This window comes from Stegodyphus dumicola, chromosome 2 (assembly GCF_044657685.1).
Source record: "Stegodyphus dumicola isolate Sdum_Otavi_A_Nest chromosome 2, ASM4465768v1".
Taxonomy (NCBI): domain Eukaryota; kingdom Metazoa; phylum Arthropoda; class Arachnida; order Araneae; family Eresidae; genus Stegodyphus; species Stegodyphus dumicola.
This window is the reverse complement of record NC_140769.1, coordinates 15,445,277-15,473,058: the sequence shown is the minus strand read 5'-3', so window position 1 is coordinate 15,473,058 and position 27,782 is coordinate 15,445,277. Positions and strand designations below refer to the sequence as shown.

Below are 27,782 nucleotides of genomic sequence, written 5' to 3'. Positions count from 1 at the left end.
AACATTTTGCGTTTAAATCCCGAAGGCGGTGATTTGAAGGATAATCGTTTTTGAAATTCATATGGAAGTAGAGAATTTTTTTGGCTGTTATTTATTATGTTCTTTAAATGAAAAACATAAAGGAAAAACGTACATAGGTTTCACCGTTGATCCAAACAGGCGAATAAAACAGCATAATAAAGGACTGAAAGCTGGTGGGGCATGGAAAACAAACGACAAAGGACCCTGGTTAGTTTCTTTTGCGCTTTATATTATTAAAATATTTTGCAATTATACATAAAATAAATAGTGTGCAAAGAGTAGAATTTAAAAGATCTGTATGTGTTCAGAAAGGATTTTAGAAAAGAAAATACTGGCTTGTTTCATACATGATATTGTGCAATATAAAACAGCTGTAATAATAAGCTTGAAAGAATATAATTAATGTTTACTTTTCAGCTTTATTGCTCAGGAATGTGCTCACCCCCTCTCTTTTTCTGGTTGCTATGCTTCAAATTTTTTTTCTGTTATCCATTTTACTGAAAGACCCTGGTTGAACAACAGGAAAGCACACTGCAAAGTAGCAAAGCAAAGTGAGAGAAATGGTCTAACTGTTGTTATGAGATGTTCATGGTTCAATATCCTGATTTGCCTTTTCATATCATGTGACCCCAAGTGATCTTAATTTGAAATACAAGTTTAAATGCAAGAATTATTTCAGTTCGTACGAATGGCTTACTAAATAGGTAGTGCTTTACTTTGCTAGTGCATTCTCATTAAAATTGATGAATTTAACCCTTGACTTATCTATATTTTTGCTTTCGGGTGAGCAGTGTGATTGCATCCTAATTGACTTAATTGCTGTGAATGGTCTTATGTCATAAAATTGAACTATCTGGTAAAAATTTTATGTAATTGTATGCCAGTATTGAAAGAAACAATCAATCGGTTAGAGTTGACTTTAAGGTACCCCTTGTATTATCACAAAGTTGTTTCATTTATCGCAAAGTTGTTGTATCATTTATGGTAACCTGAGAAGTTGAATATTATGAAAACCCTATTATGACATAATCATTTGCATTATTCTGGGAAGTTTTGAATTATGGCTTTTGTAGTGTGTGTTGCTTAGGAAGTACATTGCTTGTTTCATTGTTTAGATGGTACAATGGCTGAACGTAGTAGGACTAATTTGAAGTTTCTGTACGATTTGGAATGAAAGGGGAAAAGTGCATTAATTGACTAGTGTGTAAATGAAAGTTTACTTAGTAGTCATAGTCCTGAACTACATAGTATATTTTTTAGTCTTATTTTTGTGAATTTCTGTGGTGACGCCGAGATACGGGTTGTAGTTCAAATAATTTTTTTAGGAAGTTTTTGAATGCTGTTAAGGAATTTTGTGTGCCACAGACTGAAGACGAATGAATTTCTAAATAAGGTAAGGGAATATTTGCTTTGTGTAGTGCTGAAATACATAACAGGTTTTTTTTTTTTTTTGTGGGGTCCACCAGCGGCCGAGCCGTAAAGACGCTGAACACTGGTAGTTCGGTCTGAGGTTCGAATCCTGCGAACGGGCTGGCTGCATGGGCGTTTTCGTGGTTTTCCCCATGTGTAACGTGTATACGAGCCAGTTTCCCTTAGAAAGTCCTCCACGAAGGCATTCCTCCCTTTAGGCAGATAGCCCTCGTGTGCTTTGCCATAATTGAATAATCCAATCCTTTTTTGTGTTATTTTATTGTTTGGTTTAAAATGTAGTTTATTGAGATTATGTATTTTTTGTTTGCCTCTACTGAAAATACATCGATGTGTACATGGATGAACTCAAGCGAGTGCATAAAGTGTAGTTTGTGTTTTATGCACTCGCTTGAGTACATAAAGCATAGTTTCTCTGATGTTTTTCCAAGTGAAAATAGGTCAATGTGTACATGGATAAAGTCAAGGGAGTGCACAATGCCATTTTTGTGTAATTTATGGATTTTTTTCAAGTGAAAATAGGTCGATGTGGATATCGCGTTTGTGCAATTTTTTTATTTGTTATTTTGGCTTGTGTAGCCGCAATTTTTGCGCCAAAAATCACCACTACCCAGGCCAAAATAACAAGTCAAAGAATTGCACAAACATCTACCACCAAGTTTCGCCAAGGGGTACCCTAAAATATACTTCTACCAATCAATCTGATAAGAAATGGCTGAAAATTATTTTGAAAGTGAGGCATAAAAGGTTAGCAGTGAGGATATTAAGTTTGGCATCAATTGTACCATTATTGGTGACTTTAATGCCTGTGCCGGCAAAACAGAAAAGTACCGAAAATACATTAAAACCAAGTCTACTCACAACTCTTATTTCCTTCAGGCAAAAATGTATTGTTTAAAAAAGAAAATTTATTAACAAGCAGCCTACTCGCATCTTTTCTCGTGAAGAAGGTACTGATTAAGTAATTGTTAGTGTAAATGTCAGTCCAGCTTTCAAACATTGAATAACAAATTATGGTGAATGCAATAAGATTTATTAAAATAACATTGTAAAATAAACAGCTAATCTTTGGAATATGGTTACAGGCAGTTTGGCGACATTTTGGAGGTGATAAAGGTTACTACCTAGGACTTTGGCAATAATGTGAGAAGTACCCAGTTCCAATTACGGATTATTTTATCTGAGAGAAATAAGAGATCATGAGATATGTCATGTGACATATATGGATGAATCACAGTTCTTTAATCGGAAAAGGGGGGAAATCTGGAAAAATATCTGTAGTACTTTATAGCATTTTGTATTTAGCTTCATTCTGTGTTGTGTGAAACAGTGTTGATTAATTATTGGATCCCATGGCCCTACGTGAAGTGAATTCGAAATGGGTATTTAGTGGGATTGAAAGGGTTAGTAATAGTGTTTTTTTAAGGTTGTGCGAGATAGAAGTAAAGATTGCTTTTTAAGTTTTATTAAGCAGTATATTCTACTGGGTACAATAATAATATCTGATTGCTGGAAGTCGTATGTCTGTTTGGAGGATGAAGGTTTTCAACATCTTGCTGTTAACCATAAGTATCATTTTAAAGATCCTGAAACAGGTGCACATACAAATGCGATTGAGATTGTGAAGAAGATTAGGTAAGTCAGTATTTTTAATCATTTGAGGATAATATTTTTATGCATTGTTCTAAATATAAGGAATAAATAAATTAATATGCTATTATTGGAAAATTGTTATTAGCAATGAATTAGTTTAAAGTAATTAAGATTTTAAGCTAATTTTTATTAATTTAATGTATGTGTTTATTTATATTTTAAGTAGTGTTTTTTAATTTAATTATATTTTAATTAAATGATAGTGATTTTGTAAATTATATGTTTGTAGCATTTTGGAACACGTTTCAGTAGAAGTAAACGTGCATGGCAATAATTTAAATACTTGACACTAAGTATTTGCAACCATTTTTAATGTTTGCATTATAAATTTGCAGGTGACGTTTATAATAGATAATTTAGAGGGAAATGTTTTTGGATATTTTATTTATTTTATGTGTGCAAATGTTCATGCATGGAAAGGATATATACTTTTTCGCGATAAGGTAATTTCATATATGTTCGTTTTACTGACTTTAAAGATTCACAAAATTTTCCTGCATTTTCGTGCAAATTTTTCTAATTTATGAGAAAAAAGTAGTGTACATGGATAAAGTCAAGAGTGTGCACAATGACATTTTTGTGCGATTCTGGGATGTTTTTTTAAGTGAAAATAGGTCGACGTGTACATGGTTATTGTGTATTTGCCACTCTTAAAAACGCGGCAAGGAGTTTGCGATTCTGCACTTTCTTTTAATTTAATTATATTTTAATTAAATGATAGTTATTTTGTGAATTATATATTTGTAGCATTTTGGAATACATTTCAGTAGAAGTAAACGTGCATGGAAATAATTTAAAGGTTGATCTTTAGATTATGGTAACTTGGCGATTTTTTGGCGAAAATTGGGCGACCAACTCTCCTACAGCAACCCTCTATTTTTTTCCCCGCCGCCATTTTGTCTTCACGAAGTAAATACATGTTTCTTTTCTTTTTATCTACTGAACACTTCTTCCAACAATCTACTAGCCGAATTACACTTATGCTAGAAATTTTATCTAACAAAACTGCTTAATCATAACAAATATTCACTGCAAAATTGGGAAAAAGTGCACAATACCATACTCCTTACGCGTTTTTCAAAATAACACATACACATAAACCATGTACACATCGACTTATTTTTACTTAAAAAAACATCCCAGAATTACACAAAAATGACATTGCGCACACTCTTCACTATATCCATGTACACTGCTTTTTTCTCATAAATTAGAAAAATTTCACGAAAATACATGACAATTTTCTGAATCTTTAAACCCGGTAAAAAGCACATATATGAAATTACCTGATCACGAAAAAGTATATACCCTTTCCAAGGATGAACATTTCCACGTATAAAATAAATAAAATATCCAAAAACTTTTACCTCTAAATCATCTATTATATTATAAACGTCACCAACGAATTCATACCGCAAACATTACAAATGGTTACAAATACTTAGTGTCAAATATTTAAATTATTTCCATACACGTTTACTTCAACTGAAACGTATACCAAATTCCTACAAACATAAAATTCACAAAATAACTATCATTTAATTAAAATATCACTAAACCATGTACACGTCGACTTATTTTTACTTTAAAAAAAATCCCAGAATTGCACAAAAATGGCATCGCGCACACTCTTCACCATATGCATGTACACTGCTTTTTTCTCATAAATTAGAAAAATTTCACGAAAATGCATGACAATTTTCTGAATCTTTAAACCCGTTAAAAAGAACATATATGAAATTACCTAATAACGAAAAGTATATACCCTTTCCAAATATGAACATTTCCACGTATAAAATAAATAAAATATCCAAAAACTTTTACCTCTAAATTATCTATTATATTATAAACGTCACCAACGAATTCATACCGCAAACATTACAAATGGTTACAAATACTTAGTGTCAAATATTTAAATTATTTCCATACACGTTTACTTCAACTGAAATGTATACCAAATTCCTACAAACATAAAATTCACAAAATAACTATCATTTAATTAAAATATCACTAAACCATGTGCACGTCGACTTATTTTTACTTAAAAAAAATCCCAGAATTGCACAAAAATGGCATTGCGCACACTCTTCACTATATCCATGTACACTGCTTTTTTCTCATAAATTAGAAAAATTTCACGAAAATGCATGAAAATTTTGTGAATCTTTAAATCCGTTAAAAAGAACATATATGAAATTACCTGATTGCAAAAAGTATATACCCTTTCCAAAGATGAACATTTCCATGTATAAAATAAATAAAATATCCAAAAACTTTTACCTTTAAATTATCTATTATATTATAAATGTCACCAATGAATTCATACCGCAAACATAACAAATGGTTACAAATACTTAGTGTCAAATACAGTCAAAAGTCGTTAATTCAGACACCCATAATCCGGAATGATCTATAATCCGGACCTCAAAGCTAAAATCTATCTACGCATGCGCGCAAGACCTTTACGTCTGCACAAGCGCAGAATACGTTTTCGTGTGCGCGTAACCGTAACGGACGGTATAAGCTAAAATTATCTAATTATCTATTTCAGTTAATGTTGATGATTGCATTGTTCCTTAATCTTCGAATTGGATCCGGCTTATTATTTTTTGCTGACTGTAAGAGCAATTTTATAAAAGTAAGCTTGAACTTTCGATTATGTCAAATAGAATTTCCGATGCTGGAGCTCCCAAAGGGTCTAGAAAACGAAAGTATGTTTTGATGTCCATCAAACAAAAAGTGGAATTGCTCCAAAAAATGGATAAAGGCATATCCTTTGTTTATTTAAACGTTCCGAAATCTGTTTATCAATTTCACGCTGCTCTGGGTGGGGAGGGGGGGGACATGGCGGCGTGCAATGAACTGGAAGTTGATCTGTCAGCACTATCGTTATCTTCAGGGCAGATGTTTTTATTTTATTCGGCTTATAATTCCTTACTAAATGTTGTATTTCATCTCAATGTACTCCGTCTTTGATATGATTTAAATCAAATTCCTCGTCATTATAAATATCACGAATACAAATAAAACAGTTTTCTGGTTGCAATTTTCTAATTTCGGCTATGTGTAATGTATGCTTTACGCATGCGCGCGTTGAAAGAAATGTTTGATAAAGTAAACAAATAAATATTAAGTTTCTTTTTTTGTAAATTTTGATACCCTTTAGATCATAATTGCTCATTATTTTATAAATTACGGTTTCATATTTTTAATTTTATAATTTCTGCATGCCATCTTACCAGATTTAAACTGATGATTTATAAGCCGGAATTGCCGAAGTCCCGACGAGTCCGGATTAAAGACTTTTGACTGTATTTAAATTACTTCCATGCACGTTTACTTCAACTGAAACATATACCAAATTCCTACAAACATAAAATTCACAAAATAACTATCATTTAATTGAAATATCACTAAACCATGTACACGTCGACTTATTTTTACTTAAAAAAAAATCCCAGAATTGCACAAAAATGGCATTGCGCACACTCTTCACTATATCCATGTACACTGCTTTTTTCTCATAAATTAGAAAAATTTCACAAAAATGCATGAAAACACTCAACGTATTCTACTCAAACATATTCCAAAATACTACAAACGTATAACTCACAAAATCACGATCATTAAATTAAAATATAATTAAATTAAAAAACACTACTTAAAATATAAATAAGCACATACAGTAAATTAATAAAAATTAGATTACAATCCTAATTACTTTAAACTAAATCATTGCTAATAACAATTTTCCAATAATATCATATTAATTTATTTACTCCTTACATTTAGAACAATGCATAAAAATAATATCCTCAAATGATTAAAAATACTAACTTACCTAATCTTCAGAATCTTCGTTACATGGCACGCACACTTCCACTATTTCACACAACACACAACGAAGCTTAATACAAAATAATATAGTGCTACAGTTTTCCAAATTCCGCCCCCTTTTCCAATTAAAGAACTGTAATTCGTCCATTAATGTCACATGACATATCTCATGATCTCTCATTTCCCTCACACAAAATAATGTGTAATCGGAACTGAGTACTTCTCACATTATTGCCAAAGTCCTAGGTAGTAACCTTTATCGCCTCCAAAATGTCGTTAGCATAAGCGTAATTCGGCTAGAAGATTGTTGGAAAAAATGTTGCGTAAATAATAAAAAAAAAAAAAAAGAAAAAAAAAAGAAGCCTGTCTTTACTTCGTGAAGACAAAATGGCGGCGAAAAAAAAAAGTAGAAGGTTGCTGTAGCAGGGTTGGTTGCCAAATTTTTGCCAAAAAATCGCCAAGTTACCATAATCCAAAGATTAACCAAATAAACATCACATACAGCAATAATTATCTTACAGAATATTAATATATATCTTAAGATTAATTAAAAATTGATCTGCTCTTATCTTTTTTATATGTAACCAAAAGTTTGCTCCTGTTGTGGGTCAACAAATAGCGCATGCACTTTATTTCGCCAAACTTAAATACATGTATTGCCAAAATACAATATTTAAATGCATTATGCCAAATTTAAATACACAGTAAGACTATCTTTGGTGGTTTATTGCTCTTGTTGGTGATATTTAAAAGCTGTGAGCCAAAAAATTTTTTTTTTATTTTCCTTTTTCACATATTCATGATAGTTGGCCCTTGTAGGCATCCCTCTCCATGGTCCCTGATGTACTAGCCTTTATCAATTAACAATAAATGGATGATATTTACCGTAATCGTTTTCAAAAAGATTTCATGTGGCATAATGAATAAATAAGTGTTAGTCACAATTTAAATTTTCTTTGGAATAACTGTTTAAAATGAGTTTAGATGGGCCTGCATTTGTTTGCATTTTATTTAAGGTAAAGATAGATAAGTATACGTCTTATCGATATCTGCTTAAAGTTTTACTATTACTTATCTGTATCTGCTTAAAGTTCCAAAAAGAAGTGAACTGCTATCGTGAAACTTAATGTGTATGCAGTGTATGAGAAGATAAATGAATGATTATAAATTCAGAACAAAAGATCATTTTGTTAAGAAGTAATGACATGAAAAATGTTACAAATCAGCAAGTAGTATAGCCACCTCTGTCGGCTATACAGGCTGGAAAATGGTACGGCATCGAATTAAGTAGGTCACCGATGACCCCTTGTGGAAGATCACACTATAATCTTTCCAACTGGGCAGTCAATTCACCAGTATTCCAAGACGGCTGCATTTGCCTTCCAAATATGCTCAATCAGCAAGAAGTCTGGTGACCTAGCAGGCCAAGGGAGTATGTCATATCCTTGAAGACATTGTTGGGACAGTCTTGCAATATGTGGCCGAGTGTTGTCTTGCTATTTATGTCTGATGGCCTTGAAAATTCATAGAATATTATTCATAATCTATATCAGTTACTTTTTTACATAATTTCCATAACTTTTTTTATAATCTTACATGTATATTTGTTATGTGTTTTTAATTTTCTGTTTTATTATAGTAAGTTTGTTATTTGATACTCTATAGGGATATGGTTCTCATAGTTCATGGATTTCCAAATGATGTATCTGCATTAAGGGTAAGTGCATAAGATGTATTATTAAATGTGGCTAAAATATTCAGACAAGTTTTAATTCTTAAATGAAAGGAAAAATATAAAATGCAATTTTGATTTATTATGATAGATACCACTCAGGGTGATAGCACTTAATATAATCATTCGGATATTGTTATCTAATTCCTTAAAGTTGTACCTGTTTACATAGGAAAAAATTGAAAATACATAGCTTATTGTGATCAACAATTTCGTTAATGTTATGAAAGTAACTGAATAACTTTTTTAAAGTCACTAAATAAGTTATAAAAATTACGTCAGAAAAACATTGCCATATAAAGGATTAAATCGCCAAAGAGCTTGTTTACGAATTTAGTCAACCATTTAAAATTTGGCAAAAAAGCAACCTTAGTCTGGCATAGGTTTTTGAATAACTCAATCTAATTGCAGGACTGTGGATTCGGTAGAGAAAATGACTGACTCCGACTCTTGGAATTTTAAAGATTCTGACTCCCTCATATATATATATATATACAGTCAAAAGTCTTTAATCCGGACTCGTCGGGACTTCGGTGATTCCGGATTATCGATTTTTCCGGATTATAGATCATCAGTTTAAATCTCGTAAGATGGCATGCAGAAATTATAAAATTAAAAATATGAAACCGTAATTTATAAAATAATGAGCAATTATGATCTAAAGGGTATCAAAATTTACAAAAAAAAAAGCTTAATATTTATTTGTTTACTTTATTAAACGTTTCTTTCAACGCGCGCATGCGTAAAGCATACATTATGCATAGCCGAAATTAGAAAATTGCAACCAGAAAACTATTTGATTTGTATTCGTGATATTTATAATGACGAGGAATTTGATTTAAATCATATCAGAGACGAAGTACATCGAGATGAAATACTACATTTAATAAGGAATTATAAGCCGAATAAAATAAAAACATCTGCCTTGAAGATAACGATAGTGTTGACAGATCAACTTCCAGTTCATTGCACGCCGCCATGTCCCCCCCTTCCCCCCCGCAGAGCAGCGTGAAATTGATAAACAGATTTTGGAACGGTTAGATAAACAAAGGATATACCTTTATCCATTTTTTGGAGCAATTCCACTTTTTGTTTGATGGACATCGAAACATACTTTCGTTTTGTAGATCCTTTGGGAGCTCCAGCATCGGAAATTCTATTTGGCATAATCGAAAGTTCAAGCTTACTTTTATAAAATTGCTCTTGCAGTCTGCAAAAAATAATAAGCCGGATCCAATTCGAAGATTAAGGAACAACGCAATCATCAACATTAACTGAAATAGACAATTAGATAATTTTAGCTTATACCGTCCGTTATACATTAAATGCGCAGCGAAAACATATTCTGCGCTTGTGCACACGCAAATGCGCAGTCGTAAAGGTCTTAAACGCCTATGCGCATGCGTCAACGCGGCGCATGCGCAGAAAGTTTTTAGCTTTGAGGTCCAGATTATAGATCATTCCGGATTATGGGTGTCCGAATTAATGACTTTTGACTCATAATCCAGAATGATCTATAATCCGGACCTCAAAGCTACAAACTTTCTGTGCATGCGTTGCGTTCACGCATGCGCATAGGCGTTTACGAGTGCGCATAAGACCTTTACGGCTGCAAATATGCATCTGCGCATGCGCGTTTAATGTGTAATGGATGGTATAAGCTAAGCTAAAATTATCTAATTCAGTTTATATTGCAGATTGCGTTGTTCCTTAATCTTCGAATTGGATCCGGCTGTTAGAGCAATTTTGCAGACTGTTAGAGCAATTTTATAAAAGTAAGCTTGAACTTTCGATTATGTCAAATAGAATTTCCGATATATATTTACTAATACGTAAAGGATCTACAAAGCAAAAGTGTGTTTCGAAATCCGAAATCTGTTTATCAATTTCATGCCACGGCGTGCAATGAATTGGAAGTTGATCTGTCAGCACTATCCTTATCTTCAGGGCAGATGTTTTTATTTTATTTGGCTTATAATTCCTTACTAAATGTAGTATTTCATCTCGATGTACTCCGTCTTTGATATGATTTAAATCAAGTTCTTCCTCATTATAATTCGCTTCCGATAGTGAAGAAAGTGACCCAGAGGTTATTGAAAAAATTTCGATTGACAAATTAGTCGGTATTCTCAACACAGCGATTATAGGACTTGAACATTGGAACTTTGTAAATAAACAAGAAATTATGTCTGTTTAATAGAATTAAAGAGAAAGTATTATCACATGAAACGAAGCAACTTAAACAACTTACATTGAAAGAAATTACTAATTCAGAAGTCAAACAACAAAAATCAGCGTTATATTTACAAAATTTTCACAGGACTAGTTTCGATGGTTTTACCGAACCACCATCCTCAGCTGCAAAACCGCAAATGAACAAGATAAGAAATAATGATAAGAAACCCTGGACAAGAATAAGCAAGTGGCGCCATCTGTTGGTGAAACCAGAACTAAAACATAATTTCTTAAAAGGCCGAAGGCAAATTTGGATTGGAATTAGGATCCTTAACTAGAACAGAAAGATTTTTATGAATGTGAAATGCCTCTAGAAAATCCAGTTCTCCAATGGAAGATGTTTTTTGAATAATTTTGGCAGCAGAAAAATTGAAAGCGTGGTTTTCGGACCAACAGTGTTGAGCAACAGAAGACTTCTGTGTTTCCTTTTTTCTAACATATGCTTCATGTTCCTTGATGCGAAATTTTAAGGCTCTCTTAGTTTGGCCAATGTAAATTAAACCACACTGGCAAGGAATCCTATAAATATCCCCAGGAATTCATATCCGGAATGAGGTCCTTGAGTATGGAACTCGGAATTTTATTGATGGGAGAATAAACAACCCGAAAGTTAAAACAAACTTTCTGTGCATGCGTTGCATTCACGCATGCGCATAGGTGTTTACGAGTGCGCATAAGACCTTTACGGCTGCAAATATGCGTAATGCAAATAATGTGCAACTTTATAGCTAATTGATGGAAAGAAGGGAATGACAACAGAATTTTTATAATCTCCTAAAACAAGAGTGTGCCTTGAGATGAGAATTTTTTAACTGCTTGATTAATAATGTTGGGTGGATAGCTCCTGTCAATAGCTATTGCTTTTAAATAATTTAGTTCTTCATCAAGGGTTAGTTTGGAGGAGCAAACTTGAAGAGCACGGAAAACATAGGAATAAAATGAAGCTAACTTTTGTTTGGTCGGATGACATGATTTAAAGTGTGGTGAAAGGCAAACCGATGAAGGTTTACGGTAAACCGTAGTACTGAAGTTGGATGTGTTACGTGTGACCAGAATGACGAGAAACAGAAGAGAATTGCAAGTTTCAAGTTCAAAAGTGAACTGAATAGCAGGATCAATAGAATTCATTGTTGAAAGAACTTTATTTAAATCATCTTTATTACCTTCAAACAGAGTAAAAGTATGCCGGGAAGTTTAAAGTTTCAAACAATTTTGATTCATAATAATGCATGTAGATATCAGCCAGGATGGGACTGAGGGGGCTTCCCATGGCTAATCCCTCAGTTTGCTTGTAATATTTATTTTGGAAAACAAAATGTGTTTGTTTCAAACAGAGTTGAGTGAGAGAAATTAGCTCATCAATTTCGATGCAAGAGAAATGAAATTCGAGAAGTCTGGTTTCTAGACATCTTAATGCACCCTTCACTGGGACATTGATGAATAATGATTTTACATCAAAAGAAACCATGAGTAAATTACTAGGAGAAATGTTTTTAATTTTTTTTACAAACTCTATTGAATTTTTTATGGTGTAAATGTTATTGTCTAATAGAGTTGAAAATCTAGAAACTAAATATTTAGCTAATGGATACGAGACAGTACCTAAATTTGATACAATAGGGCGGAAAGAAATACCACTTTTATGAATTTTGGGAAGAGCATATAATCTGGCACAATTCACAACAGATGGGATAAGTGAATGTTTTAAGTTGCCCGAAATGATTTGCGAAGATTTGATGGCAGTTTTTATTTTTGACAAGTCCGAATATGAAGGATCTTTAGGGATCGGATTATATGGTCCTTTGTTTAAGAGTTTAGTGACACCATCGATGTAAGTGTTCTTATCCATGACGACTATCTGGCCACCTTTGTCGGCCTTTGAAATGATAACATCCGAGTTAGAATGAATTTCGTGCATTGTAGCTCTTTCTCTCGGAGTTAGATTTGGTTTCAAAGGTTTATTATTTAATTTCACATTATGAGCAATAAAATGACTAATCATTTCTTTCTGTGAATCTGAAACTTTACTGAATTTGAAAGCTTTTTCGATAGGAGCCAAAATCTTTGGAATCGAAGGTTTACAGGTTTGTGAGAAGTTAAAATTATATTTTAGAATTCTCTCTTGTTCTTCTGAAAGACTAACATTAGAAATATTAACTATTGACTTGATGTTTACAATGGGAAGATTTTTTGAACTACTTGAACAGGAAGATTGTAAAAGAAGTTTGTAAGAAAACTTCGATGGTGTCACTAAACTCTTAAACGAAGGACCATATAATCCGATCCCTAAAGATCCTTCACCTTCGGACTTGTCAAAAATAAAAACTGCGATCAAATCTTCACAAATCATTTCAGGCAACTTAAAACATTCACTTATCCCATCTGTTGTGAATTGTGCCAGATTATATGCTCTTCCCAAAATTCATAAAAGTGGTATTCCTTTCCGCACTATTGTATCAAATTTAGGTACTGCCTCGTATCCATTAGCTAAATATTTAGTTTCTAGATTTTCAACTCTATTAGAGAATAACATTTACACCATAAAAAATTCAATAGAGTTTGTAAAAAAATTAAAAACATTTCTCCTAGTAATTTACTCATGGTTTCTTTTGATGTAAAATCATTATTCACCAATGTCCCAGTGGAGGGTGCATTAAGATGTCTAGAAACCAGACTTCTCGAATTTCATTTCTCTTGCATCGAAATTGATGAGCTAATTTCTCTCACTCAACTCTGTTTGAAACAAACACATTTTGTTTTCCAAAATAAATATTACAAGCAAACTGAGGGATTAGCCATGGGAAGCCCTCTCAGTCCCATCCTGGCTGATATCTACATGCATTATTATGAATCAAAATTGTTTGAAACTTTAAACTTCCCGGCATGGTTCCGCTACGTAGACAATACTTTTACTCTGTTTGAAGGTAATAAAGATGATTTAAATAAAGTTCTTTCAACAATGAATTCTATTGATCCTGCTATTCAGTTCACTTTTGAACTTGAGACTTGCAATTCTCTTCCATTTCTCGACATTCTGGTCACACGTAACACATCCAAGTTCAGTACTACGGTTTACCGTAAACCTTCATCGGTTTGCCTTTCACCACACTTTAAATCATGTCATCCGACTAAACAAAAGTTAGCTTCATTTTATTCCTATGTTTTCCGTGCTCTTCAAGTTTGCTCCTCCAAACTAGCCCTTGATGAAGAACTAGATTATTTAAAAGCAATAGCTATTGACAGGGGCTATCCACCCAACATTAGCAATCAAGCAGTTACAAAATTCTCATCTCAACACACTAAAAGGCACACTCTTGTTTTAGGAGATTATAAAAATTCTGTTGTCATTCCCTTCTTTCCATCAATTAGCTATAAAGTTGCACATATTTTGCAGAAATTTAACTTTCGGGTTGTTATAAATTAAATTAAAAATTAAAATAAATTAGATTATAAAAATTCTGTTGTCATTCCCTTCTTTCCATCAATTAGCTATAAAGTTGCACATATTTTGCAGAAATTTAACTTTCGGGTTGTTAATTCTCCCATCAATAAAATTCCGAGTTCCATACTCAAGGACTCCATTCCGGATATGAATTCCTGGGGGTATTTATAGGATTCCTTGCCAGTGTGGTTTAATTTACATTAGCCAAACTAAGAGAGCCTTAAAATTTTGCGACAAGGAACTTGAAGCATATGTTAGAAAAAAGGAAACGCAGAAGTCTTCTGTTGCTCAACATTGTTGGTCCGAAAACCACACTTCAATTTTTCTGCTGCCAAAATTATTCAAAAACATCTTCCATTGGAGAACTGGATTTTCTAGAGGTATTTCACATTCATAAAAATATTTCTGTTCTAGTTAAGGTTCCTAATTCCAATCCAAATTTGCCTTCGTCCTTTAAAGAAATAATGCTTTAGTTCTGGTTTCACCAACAGATGGTGCCACTTGCTTATTCTTGTCCAGGGTTTCTTATCTTATCTAATCATTATTTCCTATCTTGTTCATTTGCGGTTTTGCAGCTGAGGATGGTGGTTCGGTAAAACCATCGAAACTAGTCCTGTGAAAATTTTGTAAATATAACGCTGATTTTTGTTGTTTGACTTCTGATTTAGTATTTATTCGGCATGTTATTGTGTCTTAATTATTGAAAGAAATGTTTAATAAAGTAAACAAATAAATATTAAGCTTTTTCTTTTTGTAAATTTTGATACCCTTTAGATCATAATTGTTCTTTATTTCATAAGTTACGGTTTCATATTTTTAATGTTGAAATTTCTGCATGCCATCTTACCAGATTTAAACTGATGATCTATAATCCGGAAAAATCGATAATCCGGAATCGCCGAAGTCACGACGAGTCCGGATTAACGACTTTTGACTAATTCGCAGTGGTAAATGAACTCTGCTAAATTCCAGAACGCGTTTTGTCGAACTGGCATTGAGTCTGATAGCTAACAAATTTTTTATTATTAAAAAGTCCCAATATTAATTTTAAACCAGGTCTCAATTTCCCTGTTCCATTTCCCGACATGTGCACTGTAAACTTGTAAAAGAGAAATATTTAATTGATGCAGTAAAAGTAAATAAGACACCTGGTAAGGCAAATTTACAGCAATAAAATAAATAGAGAAATTGCAATTAGTCAAAATATTCACGAACTTTATGGGTGAACTTTCTAGTGTGAAAAGTTATAACTTTTAAAAACACAATTAATGTGCAACTTCTCAGAATTAAAAGAATCTGTAATAATGTACAACACCTACAAGAAGAAATTCGTTACTTTGTTATTATCTTGATTGACACATTATTATTATACCACATGCAGTCATTAAAAATTCCCTAAAATAAGCTGGCATTAACTTTTTTTTTTTTTTTTTTTTTTTTTTTTTTTAGATTATTTGAATTAGATAATGATATTATTTATTTAAATCCTGAAAAGGAAGGTCAATGGTGGATGGCTAATATAAGTGATCTAATGTAAAAATGTAAAAGCTTATCACTCTCACTACTTAACAAATTTTTCTCTCCGCATTTGGCTCAGTACTTCAATACTTTGTTCTTAATTTGTATCATATGTAAATTGATATCTTTTTCTGGCCAAATCTATCCTGTTATTAAATTTTATGGGTCCAATTTTGATTCTAAGAAGCTTGATAGCCCTCTAGCTTAAAGAATTAGAACATTTACTAACAAATAACAATATATATATGTAAACATATACACATGGATCACAGCTTATTTTTTTTTTAAATTACTGTATTTTTTTCCAATTTCAACTACTATCGTTAGCCAAATTTACCAAGAGTAAAAATTACTCATTTTTGTATTCTTACCATTCAAAAAATGGACATTGCACAGGAGAGGTGCCATGTTGAAAAAAAGCTTCCTTTCCTCCTTGTAATTTTGGACTCAGGTTCCCCTTGGTTAGTTGGTCCATTGGACTTTGCTTCCTGATGGCGTCTTTCCCCCTTGGCGTAGTCTTGCCCAATTGGTGAATTTAATTCTCATCTTCTTCACTCTTATCTGTAGTTACTTTCCACACCCTATTTCGGTCATTTTTGTATAACAGCTTCTAGCAGAAAGAAGACTTTCATTTAGGTATGTTTTTCATTTCATCTTTTCGTAGTTATGAATTTGGGTCATAAATTGGCCCAATATTAATCTTTTTTTTTTTCTCTTTCTAAGACATTATTACTATTACTCCTTTTTTAAAAGTTATAACTTTTCACACTAGAAGGTTCACCCATAAAGTTTGTGAATATTTTGACTAATAGCAATTTTGCCATTTATTTTATTGCTGTAAATTTGCCTTACCAGGCGTCTTATTTACTTTTACTGCATTAATTAAATATTTCTCTTTTACTAGTTTACAGCGGACATGTCAGGAAATGGAACAGGGAAATTGAGACCTGGTTTAAAATTAATATTGGGACTTTTTAATAATAAAAAATTTGTTAGCTATCAGTCTGAATGCCAGTTCGACGAAACGCGTTCTGGAATTTAGCAGAGTTCGACTATCAATATGCATTTCGCTCGAAAGTCTATGATGATGTTCGAATTAGGCTAATTATTCCATTTACTGCTGCTTGTAGTTCTTATTATTTTAATACATTTTTTGTTATATTTTATCAAATATGTAATGAGATAGCTTACACTTTATTTTACATACATATTAACTTTTAAATTCCAATCCAAGTTAAGCATTCATCTTTAGCTTTTTCTATTTTAATTTTTCCTACATTCTATGCTTTTACATTTTGTATTACAATTGGAGCTTTACTCTGTGTTTATACTTTTTTGCAAAGGAACGAAGTATCACTTTACTTGTAGGCTATAGCTTGAAGAATTACTTTTTAATTTTAATTATATATATATATATGTAAACATATACACATGGATTACAGCTTATTTTTTTTAAATAGACACTACAGAAAAAAAAAAAAAAAAAGATGGCATAGCAAATTATTTTTATTAATTAGCATTTATTATGAAATGGAAAAACTGGCATTGGTTATTTCCAAGAAACAGTATAGCTTCAGCAAGATCTTCTTTGTTGGAGGGTCGATTTGATAAACTTCAGAGCTGAGAAGAGTCTTTCCACACTAACTTGAGTAGGAGGAAGAGCTGTTACTGTTAAGGCTATTTCTTTTAACTTTTCAGGATAGATTTTTATAAGTTCTAAAAGAGGTGTCTTGCAAGTGCAATCATATTTCTTTATTTCTTCAATGGTCGTGCAGAAATCTTTTTTGTATTTTTTTCATTTTTATATCTAAAGTCACTTGGTTCTTTATTCATTCGCTTTACCTTAGCCTTTTCTATATTATCCAAAAATATTTCACAAAATCTAATTCATCACTGGAAGAGGATGATAGAGCCTCAATTGCAATGTCTGCAGTTTGACCCTCCTGATTCGAATACTCCAATTGTTTTGATAATAATTTCATTCTTAATTAAAGTTCATATATGGCTTTCTTTGTCTTTTTAATTTGTTAGTCATCTAAGAAAATTCGGTGTTAACGGATCTACATTTATTGAACCCAGCAAGATCTCGTTGTCTAGCAAACTAGTTTCTCTTTTATTCATTGAAGAAATGATTCCTACTACAATAAACCCTCCATTTCAAAAAGAACAAACAACCCATTCTTCCATTCTCGCATCCTGTCAGTTCTTCAGGTTGCAGCTTTTTTGTGGCTATATACGGTGCTGAAAGAAGAGTTTCCAATTCTGCAAGATCATTCCACAGTTTTTCTGTTAGTGAAACATTAGGATTATGTACATCTTCTAAAAAAGTTCTTAATTCTAAAAAACCTCTTTATCTTTAAAATATGTACTTCCTTATTGCGTTGCTTGATCAATAATTGCTCCTTTTCCTGCTCGCTTCTTAAGAATGGTATCAATTTTGGGAGTTCTTGCTGCTATTGTTGCTGACCTAAATTTACCAGTGAGATTTATAACTAAATGAATCAGTTTAATCACTAATGGTAAATATCACATCCATCTTCCTCCCTTATATTTATTTATTAATATGTCAATAAGATAGAAAATAACTATTTATTAATGTATACAGTTCATAAATAAAAATAATAGCTCGCCATTAATTTTTTTAAAATTCATTTTAAATTCATTTCAAATTCAAACTGTCCCACAAAAACTGGAGTTGGAGGCGACCTGTTTTTAGTGACTCCAGCTCAGACTCCTTTTACCCCAAAATCTGCCCGACTGCATGACTGACCCCACAGCCCTGATTTTAAGGGTGATCAGATACAGGTCCTTCAAGGAAAAAAATATATTCTGCAGAATTTTTCTTTGCTCACTCCTGAAGGGGGAAAAAATAAGCATCTACATCAAACTAAGGTTGCTTTATTCCTAATTTTAAAATTTTACATTTGCATGCTGTCCTCCAATGAATGAGAGATGTCCTTCAAGTATTAAGTTTATGGGTATAGCATCGATTAAATAATTTCTAGAAATACGAACAGTTTGTGAATGAACTTTTGGAAACATTATGAACAGTTCATAAAGAATTTTTGAATTTTTTCCATTTGCATAATTAAAATTCTACAGAAGCACTTTCTTGTGTTTATGTTAAATTACTTAAATTCCATTGCTGTTTTGAACGGCATTTTTTCCCCTCTTTGTTTAATGTTATCAAAATAGCCATGGATCAGCATGATCACACTGACGTGCACCTGCGTATTTAAATAAGATTATGATTGGAAAACAGCTATCTAGCAAATCATTAAAAGTATTTCTCAACTTTAAAAATTTATGATGTAATACATATAAAAGTAATGCAATAAGTTATGAAAGATCCTGCCAAAATTGTGGCAATCATTCTGCACTGGAGTGCAGTCACAAATGTTCATCATTGTTTATCTGTTTTCAAATATAATATCATATCATGTTTATTTTTTTTCCCCAATAAGATCCAATAATTTTAAAACTAATCCACTGTTTTGTAAAAGGCAGCTCCCAAATTTTAATCTTTTTTATTTTTTAATGCAAGGAAAAATTACAGCAATAACAGTTAATTTATATCCTTGTTCATAAAACATAAGGTGGCCTATCAAGAATTAATCGAGGTTACATCATATGAAACCTTACCCATAACTGGTGCTAAATCTTGCTGCTAAGCAGTAGTTTAATGGTCAATGAGATAATATTTCAGTACAAGGAATGATTATTTTAATGTGTGTTGAATAGCAAAATAGAAGTCGGTTACAGGGTTATTCCTAATTTGTTGAAGCATTTTGAAAATTCTTAGTAAATAATCAGTGTGATAATTTTTTGATGCCAAGAAACAAGACATCAGAAGTAAGCACCAAAAATGAATACCACAAAATAATTCATAAAATTTCAATTTGCTTCAAAAGAATTGCATGCTATGCAAAAGAAAAAATACCATGAAGGATGTTCATAATTTTATATATATATATATATATATATATATATATATAGTCGTACAAAACAGAAAATGAACCTGAAAGAATTTTACCTGAACAATGGATTGTCGATAGCATTTGTTGCAAAGAGGTCTTTTAAATGTGAAAACAAAACTGTAAAAACTTTAATGAAGATAATTACCATGGAAATAGAAATATATGGAGTGAACATCATTAACGAAATGAGGCCAGAAGTGCATCCCTTTTTTCGCTCCATGTCAGTCCCTCATTACAATTGGATACTATGCGTATTGGTGATAGTTTATTCCAGTCAAGGCCAAATCACATGATTCATACTTGTAACCAAAGGCATGCACGGGGTAAGTCAGTTGTTGTTATAGATTCGGTCCATAGGTCACCTGTTACGAGATTACCTAAATGTTTATACAAGCTGATCATTAGAACCATTCATAATGCATATTCTCTAAGGTGACTATTTTTATTGCAAATCAGTAATATCTCAAATCATAGCTGTCTTAGAGAACTTTTGCTATATTTATTCAAGTATTTCAGTTTCTTCACTCACTGTTATATACGTATACTGATCGTTAAAAATAAAATTCATTTATATGTATTAGGGGAGTGATTGATCAACTGGTTTTGTATAACTGCCTAGATACATGGTTGGATTTGATTTAAAATGACATTTACTATTATTATAGAAATATTTACATTGAAAATATAAGGTAATGCTGTGAAGATAATTGAAAGGACTATAATACTTTTTGAAATCTTATGAAATTAAATTGAGTTTTAAATTGAGTTAAAATAAAACTATTTAAATATTAAATAATTTTGCATAAAAAAATTGTTGTTAAACTTATACAGTCAAAAGTCTTTAATCCGGACTCGTCAGGACTTCGGTGATTATAAATTTTTCCGGATTATAGATCATCAGTTTAAATCTGGTAAGATGGCATGCAGAAATTATAAAATTAAAAATATGAAACCGTAATTTATAAAATAATGAGCAATTATGATCTAAAGGGTATCAAAATTTACAAAAAAAAAAGCTTAATATTTATTTATTTACTTTATTAAACATTTCTTTCAACGCGCGCATGCGTAAAGCATATATTATGCATAGCCGAAATTAGAAAATTGCAACCAGAAAACTATTTGATTTGTATTCGTGATATTTATAATGATGAGGAATTTGATTTAAATCATATCAAAGACGAAGTACATCGAGATGAAATACTACATTTAATAAGGAATTATAAGCCGAATAAAATAAAAACATCTGCCCTGAAGATAACGATACTGTTGACAGATCAACTTCCAGTTCATTGCGCGCCGCCACGTCCCCCCCCCCCCCCCCCCGCAGAGCAGCGTCAAATTGATAAACGGATTTTGGAACGGTTAGATAAACAAAGGATATACCTTTATCCATTTTTTGGAGCAATTCCACTTTTTGTTTGGTGAACATCGAAACATATTTTCGTTTTCATAGATCCTTTGGGAGCTCCAGCATCAGAAATTCTATTTGACATAATCGAAAGTTCAAGCTTACTTTTATAAAATTGCTCTTACAGTCTGCAAAAAATAATAAGCCGGATCCAATTTGAAGATTAAGGAACAACGCAATCATCAACATTAACTGAAATAGACAATTAGATAATTTTAGCTTATACCGTCCGTTATACATTAAGCGTGCAGCAAAAACGTATTCTGCGCTTGTGCACACGCAAATGCGCAGTCGTAAAGGTCTTAAACGCCTATGAGCATGCGCAGAAAGTTTTTAGCTTTGAGATCTGAATTAACGACTTTTGACTGTACCCTCCTTTTTTTTAAGACTTTCGTTATCCTGATATAAATTAAACTTTTGTATCTTTCAATAGTTTGAATGGGCTTGGCAAAACCCACTGAAATCCAGGAGACTGCATCATGTAAGCAAGAAAGTACCCCAAGAAAATGCCCTAAAGTACAGATTCCGTGTTATGTCTGAAATGCTGAGAGTTGGCCCATGGAATAGACTCCCTCTTACTGTACAGTGGCTGAATATAGCTTATAAGCAGGATTTTGATGTAAATTTTTTTTTTTTTTTTTTTAATTTTTGATGTATATTTTAAATGTTTTTCCTTTTTTAATAGGCTTGCTCACCATTCAGCATTGACATCTTTGTTTTTTTTAAGCCAGAACTAGCTTTTGCTCAATTGGCAAGATGTCAACCTGCAAGAAGACCTTAAATATGCTTAATTTCTCTTTACAAATTAATCTGTTGTTTCTCAGCTATAAATAATACAAATACAGAAAGCTGACAATAACTAATAAATGCAGATGTTAGTTATTGTTACCTTTTTATCTGCCAACTTTGGTAACCACCTGCATTTCGTTTATCAACATAAGTAACCAATGCCTATCATATTTTTGTCTGCTGACACTTTCTGTAATTTGGATAGAAACGATTTGTTAATACATTCTCTGAGAAAGCTGATATGGTGCATCCATTCACTCACACGGACATCCTGTCTACATTTTCATACTCTTAAATTGTTTTCTGTTGAGTTATTATTAAAATATAGATATAACAGATCATTTTTAGCATTAAATAATTCCCATAAGTGTACTTGTAGTTCAGCATAGGCAAATTTCAGCATAATATAATATCTTTTATTTATTGTGATCTTCAAATTGTCAAAAGTTTTTCTGCCCTAAATATTTAGTTATTGCATTTACATTTTGAGAAATAAATACCATTTCAGTATGCTAAGTATATTATTTAACCCTTTCCTGTATGTCAAACGCCTAAACATTTCATGTAGTTGCTACAGCAATACTTGTACTTGGTAATTTAGGTAAGGCAATCAACTATGAGTATTCTCATAGCTGCCAAATAAACTCAGTTCACGGACTACAAGTATTCTGATAGATGGCAGTGAACATGTTAAGAATACTTTAGTTGTTGTTGCTGTTTGCCCATGAGTGCGTATGCTTTAGCTAGCCATTGTGTTACAGAGTGCAATGTAAGATCTTGGTTCATTGGCTGATTCTATGCCAGATAAACTAAAGCTAGCTTTGGCATAAATAAGCATCAAGGATATTGATATCATGTGTGGCAGACAAGGTTCCTTCACTATTTTTTTTTGGGGGGGGGCGGGAATTTAAAAACATTCTATATTCTCTAATTAATATTTTTAATTTCAAATTTTGTTTAAAAGATTTGTTTTCTCTTTTTTCAAAACAGATTGTAAATTTCTATAATGGAGTAATAATGAAGATTTTCTAAAAAATTTTAATAAACCTATTGTTAGAATAAAATGCAAGGTGAATGATGCGTACAGATTGCAAATATACAATGATGGAGCATAAACTGTTCCTGTAAATAGCTTATAAAATTATGTACAAAGTATTGCAAAAAAAGTTATATTAATATTATATTTTTGGAATGTGCATGGTTGGACAGTATATAGAATGTGTTCAGTATGTTATAATTTTTTGAACTTGTTCACAATGGTGGTAGGGAATCTGATTGCCATAACATGGGTCCAAGTTTGAATCCTGAAGAAGGCAAAGATACTGTGTACTCACTGTGTAGAAAGCAAAGATACACATGCCCATGTGTATTTTAAGAGCTTTCTTGCCATATAGATACTGTATGCTTACAAACATCTATGCCTTCATTAAGATTCAAATCTAGATCTGTGAGTACGACAGCACTAGCTACTATATTGGCTGGGCAGCAAAATGAAGTGAAAGTTCATAGTTGTGCTGCATTTGCTGGTTTTTACCAGTATTATCACCATGAGAAATCATATATCAAAGATGTATGATGGCCATAACAGCCTTGAAAATGTTTGTGGGGCTAAAGTTCCAGAAGTATTGATAATTCTCTTGTATTTTATACTGCTAGTGCTGTATTTTATCGCATAGATATCTAATAATACCTTTGATTTAGTAGGTTTAAATGATTCCAGAGAGATAAGTATATTCTAGTGATTCTGCCTATTTTGAGTGGTTTGTATTAGTATGATGTTTTGAATTTTAGCAAATATTCTGGTTTATTTGTTCATAACTTAAGTTTTCCGTGTTTTTGCTGTATTATTTATTTATTTAGTACATATTATGCTATTATTTTACTGTGTATTGTTTGTTTAACAAAATTTATAAACAGCATATATATATGTAGGAAGCTTTGTTCTATCCAGAAATATGATGAATGTGAACTTAGTGTCTAGGGGCTGGAAATGATGAATCCAATTTATGGAAAACTCGAATTTTTAATGGAAACACGAATAGCTGCTACAAACTACAAGGCGATTACATATGTGGCAGAAAATAGATAAGGTTATTTACAGATGGATAGAGAATAATGCCCTTTATATATGCATGTCTTTAAATGCCGTCATTGTCATCATGCTCTTACTAACGTCCTTCTCTGAATGATTACGCAGCTCACTCTGTCGTAGCACTCGGGATCCAAAGGTCCTTTCGCTATGGCTTGGTGCTACATTTACTCGATGATGCATTTCCATATATATGTAATAAGATGACATGCTGAAAGAAAGTTGCAATGGATTGACGATGGTTCTTTGCATTATAACTTGAAGAGGCTTTACTGCATAGTTAGAAAGATGACACTCGAAGACAGACATGTAATGTAAACAAACTTAGAAGTGAAAAACAGCAGGAATTTTGATGGCATAGAAATGTTAATCCATGAGGAATAGGAGACCGGCAGCTAAGGCACATTAAATCTTCATTTTATTTTCAGTAAACATATTGTGACCAGAAACAACTTCGCACATTATATGTGCCTATTTCAAGAGGTTTACATTTTTGATAACTTTGCAAGAAGGAAGCAGCATTCTAGCTAGGCCAAATAGTAGCGAGCAGATGTGTTATGTTCAGGGTGAATTCCTAATTCAGACTCAATTAGTTTTGGTTTTCAGTGCATTTTGATTGCATAATTAGTACTACCATAAAATTATTATTGGTTGTTGAGTTTTAGTTTCATTTACATCATCAGAATTATTTGAGAGCCGTATGATATGGATCAATCTTGAAATGATGCAGTGCAAATAGAGATTACTTTTTTTAAAATACAAAGAGGAAATTTATTTACATTGCTAAATTTAAATTATAATTTATCTTTTACATATTTTCTTACATATATATATACTGTATATTTCAGTGTATAACATGCATAAAGTGGCATATCCACTTTAACACAAAATGTGAGATCTAAATTTACGGGTGCGCGTTATGCACCAGATATAAAAATGCTAGAATTAAAAATAATGAAAAGATAAGCATAAAAAATTAGGTTTCTACGTGTACTTAAATGCTGCTACTGACGATTCTCGCGATTTTCAAGGATCCATTTTGCAGCACATAAGATAGGCAATTTTTATTACTAATTTCTGTAAAGCACATTCATTCTTTGACGCATTAATTATTGTGATATAATTTTTCTTTCACTCATTTATAGTTTTCACCAATACCAAATATCCTTGCTGCACCACGATTTCCATTTACTTTCACAAATTGAATGAGCCATATTTATTGTTAAAAGGAACACTAGACCAACTGTATTTCAGCTAAAGCAAATGTGATTTACTAAAACCTTCAATCTTCACTTCAAAATCATGACTTCAAGTGACTGCAGAAAGATAAAACGTCGGACTCCTAATTCTGTGGATTCATTCTGATTGGAAGTACATTTGCATCCCAAATTATTTCCCCCATTACTCGAAACCCTAGAATAACATTCTTGTGAACATCTGCATTGAATACAACCCACTCTCCTTGCAGAATTATTTGCTTCTTCAAGCATTTTTCGCTTACACATATTGTTCTCCTTATCGCTAGTCAATTCAGTATACCATTGTTAGAAAATTTCCCCAAAATCTTCAAATGAATGACTTCAAAAGGTAACAACATCACACATGTATCTTTCAGGTTTCTTTGTAATGAAAAGGATGCATATTATATGTTGAATATATCTAAAACTTTAAAAATATAGTTTGAAATTACTTGTGCACGTTATACACCAGAATATACAGTATGTGTATACATATATATAATACATAACTTTTTTTAAGTCTGATTCATTTGATTTTTGAATTGTACAGATATCTCAGTTACAGATAGTGATGTAGGGAAACACCCTACAACTATCGGCTTTTTTGGGGGAGGGAGGGTTATCTTCTCAGTAATCTGGAGATATCCGGGAAATATATAAAATATGTTTCCAAAGCCCTAGGGGTGATTTTTCTTACCTTACAAAAGTGAACCTTGCCACTGAGCAGCCCTATAAATATCGCATGTGTAGTCAGTCAGCTGAAAGTTCAATTCAGTGTCATCTGACTGTATTGAGCTTCTACTCAGTGATTACTTTCTAAATGATTTGTGATACTCCTCATGTCTTAAAAATTTGAGTTTGCTTTACTTCTGTTTTTCTCTCTGGATTGTTTGCAGCTGTATGTTTTGATAACTTTTAATTGTATTTTAAGCTATCAATATAAACAGCTGTAAATAGCCTCAGGAGAAAAACAGGTAATATTCTTAATCATTTGTCAGGGAATGTTGAAATTGCTTTTATTCAATGAGACATGTCTACTTTACTATATATTCTGAAGGAAAGAGTCCAAATAGAGACTTTTCAATACTTACGGAAAATCCCGTCGACCACGAGACACGGCACCAAACCAAAAAAACCCATTTACTCCTCTTTTCCCCCATTCAATAGTCATTAATTCTCTGCACCAACTATAAATGAATCGGAATGCAGTCAAAAATGAAGTAGTAGAACCCTCGAACTGACACTCGCTTCACACAAGCCTTAACATTGAAATGCCATTGCTTCTCAGTTTTTAAATAAAACACCATTTCATGGCCATTAACACATATTTTTGAGGCTGATAAGATTCCATAACTTTGGAAATATTCATTAGCATGCTCTTCTGTAGTAGGTAGGTCTCAAATTTTAATAATTTTTTTTCGAAAATGCGTGATAGAGGGGGGGGGAGGAGTCTTTACTGAAGAATAATAACTAACATGTGTAATCAAGGTTACACCAAATTCAGCATGTTTGAAGAAGACTTTTTCAGTTTTAGGGAAAACATCGCATAGTTTGGCATCTTTTCTTTAATTGGCAAAAATGGTCAACCGGATTTTCCATAACTACTGACTTTTCTTTTAACCCTGTGTGTTGTAGTAAATAATCTGTAAACTTTCATAATTATTATTTAAGTCTAAAATAGAGTTTCTTTGACAGCTTTCAAGACTTCCTCCCTTGCATATACCTATTTGTATTGGTCCTATTGAACCACGAAAAGTGAAGAACAAAGATGATGATCAAGGAGAAGATATTTCTCTGAAATTTTGTTATTTGTGCGATAAAATAATCACAAAAGATGATAAAAAGTTTGTATGTTTCAGCAGAAACTGTGCGGAAATATTTCATGTATTATGCTTAGGACGTCATTTTATCTCATCAAATGAAGACCCAAACTTCCTTCTGCCTATTGAAATTTCATGTCCCAAATGCAATGTTCGAATACTGTGGGGCAATGTCATACGTTATGCTTCTGGTTGCTTTCGTGAATCACCAGGTATTTCTTGTGATGTTCAAACATGTACTAATGAAAACACAGTGTAAAAAATACTTTTGAAGCTTATCTTTCTCCTCAAAATGTAGATGTTATTATATAGGACAATTATCTGTATTATCAGACTTTATTTTAACATTAAAAAAAATTACTGAATGTACCAGTATGCAAAATTTATTAGAAAATGCGTATCTTCTGTTAAAAAACTTTTCCTTTTTAAATTCATTTTAGTTTTTTCAAGATTGTTTTAATTGGCAGGTATGGTGAGATGATATTGAATGACTTGAAAAAAATCATAATCCTAGATGTTAAGCAAGCTAAATTCACTTAATATTGTTAAACTGTCTTATTTAGTCAAATATCTTAAGTTATGAATTACGTTT

At 32.2% G+C, this 27,782-nt stretch overlaps 1 protein-coding gene across 1 annotated transcript; it reads left to right on the top strand.

Annotated features, from left to right (window-relative positions):
- On the top strand, positions 1–27,559 carry slx1 (structure-specific endonuclease subunit SLX1). Its single transcript, XM_035370013.2, has 4 exons — positions 1–228; positions 8,605–8,656; positions 21,688–21,873; positions 27,066–27,559. Exons 1-4 carry the CDS (start codon positions 62–64, stop codon positions 27,447–27,449), a joined length of 789 nt encoding a protein of 262 aa, XP_035225904.1. The 5' UTR covers positions 1–61; the 3' UTR covers positions 27,450–27,559.
- The last annotated feature ends 223 nt before the right edge of the window (positions 27,560–27,782 follow it).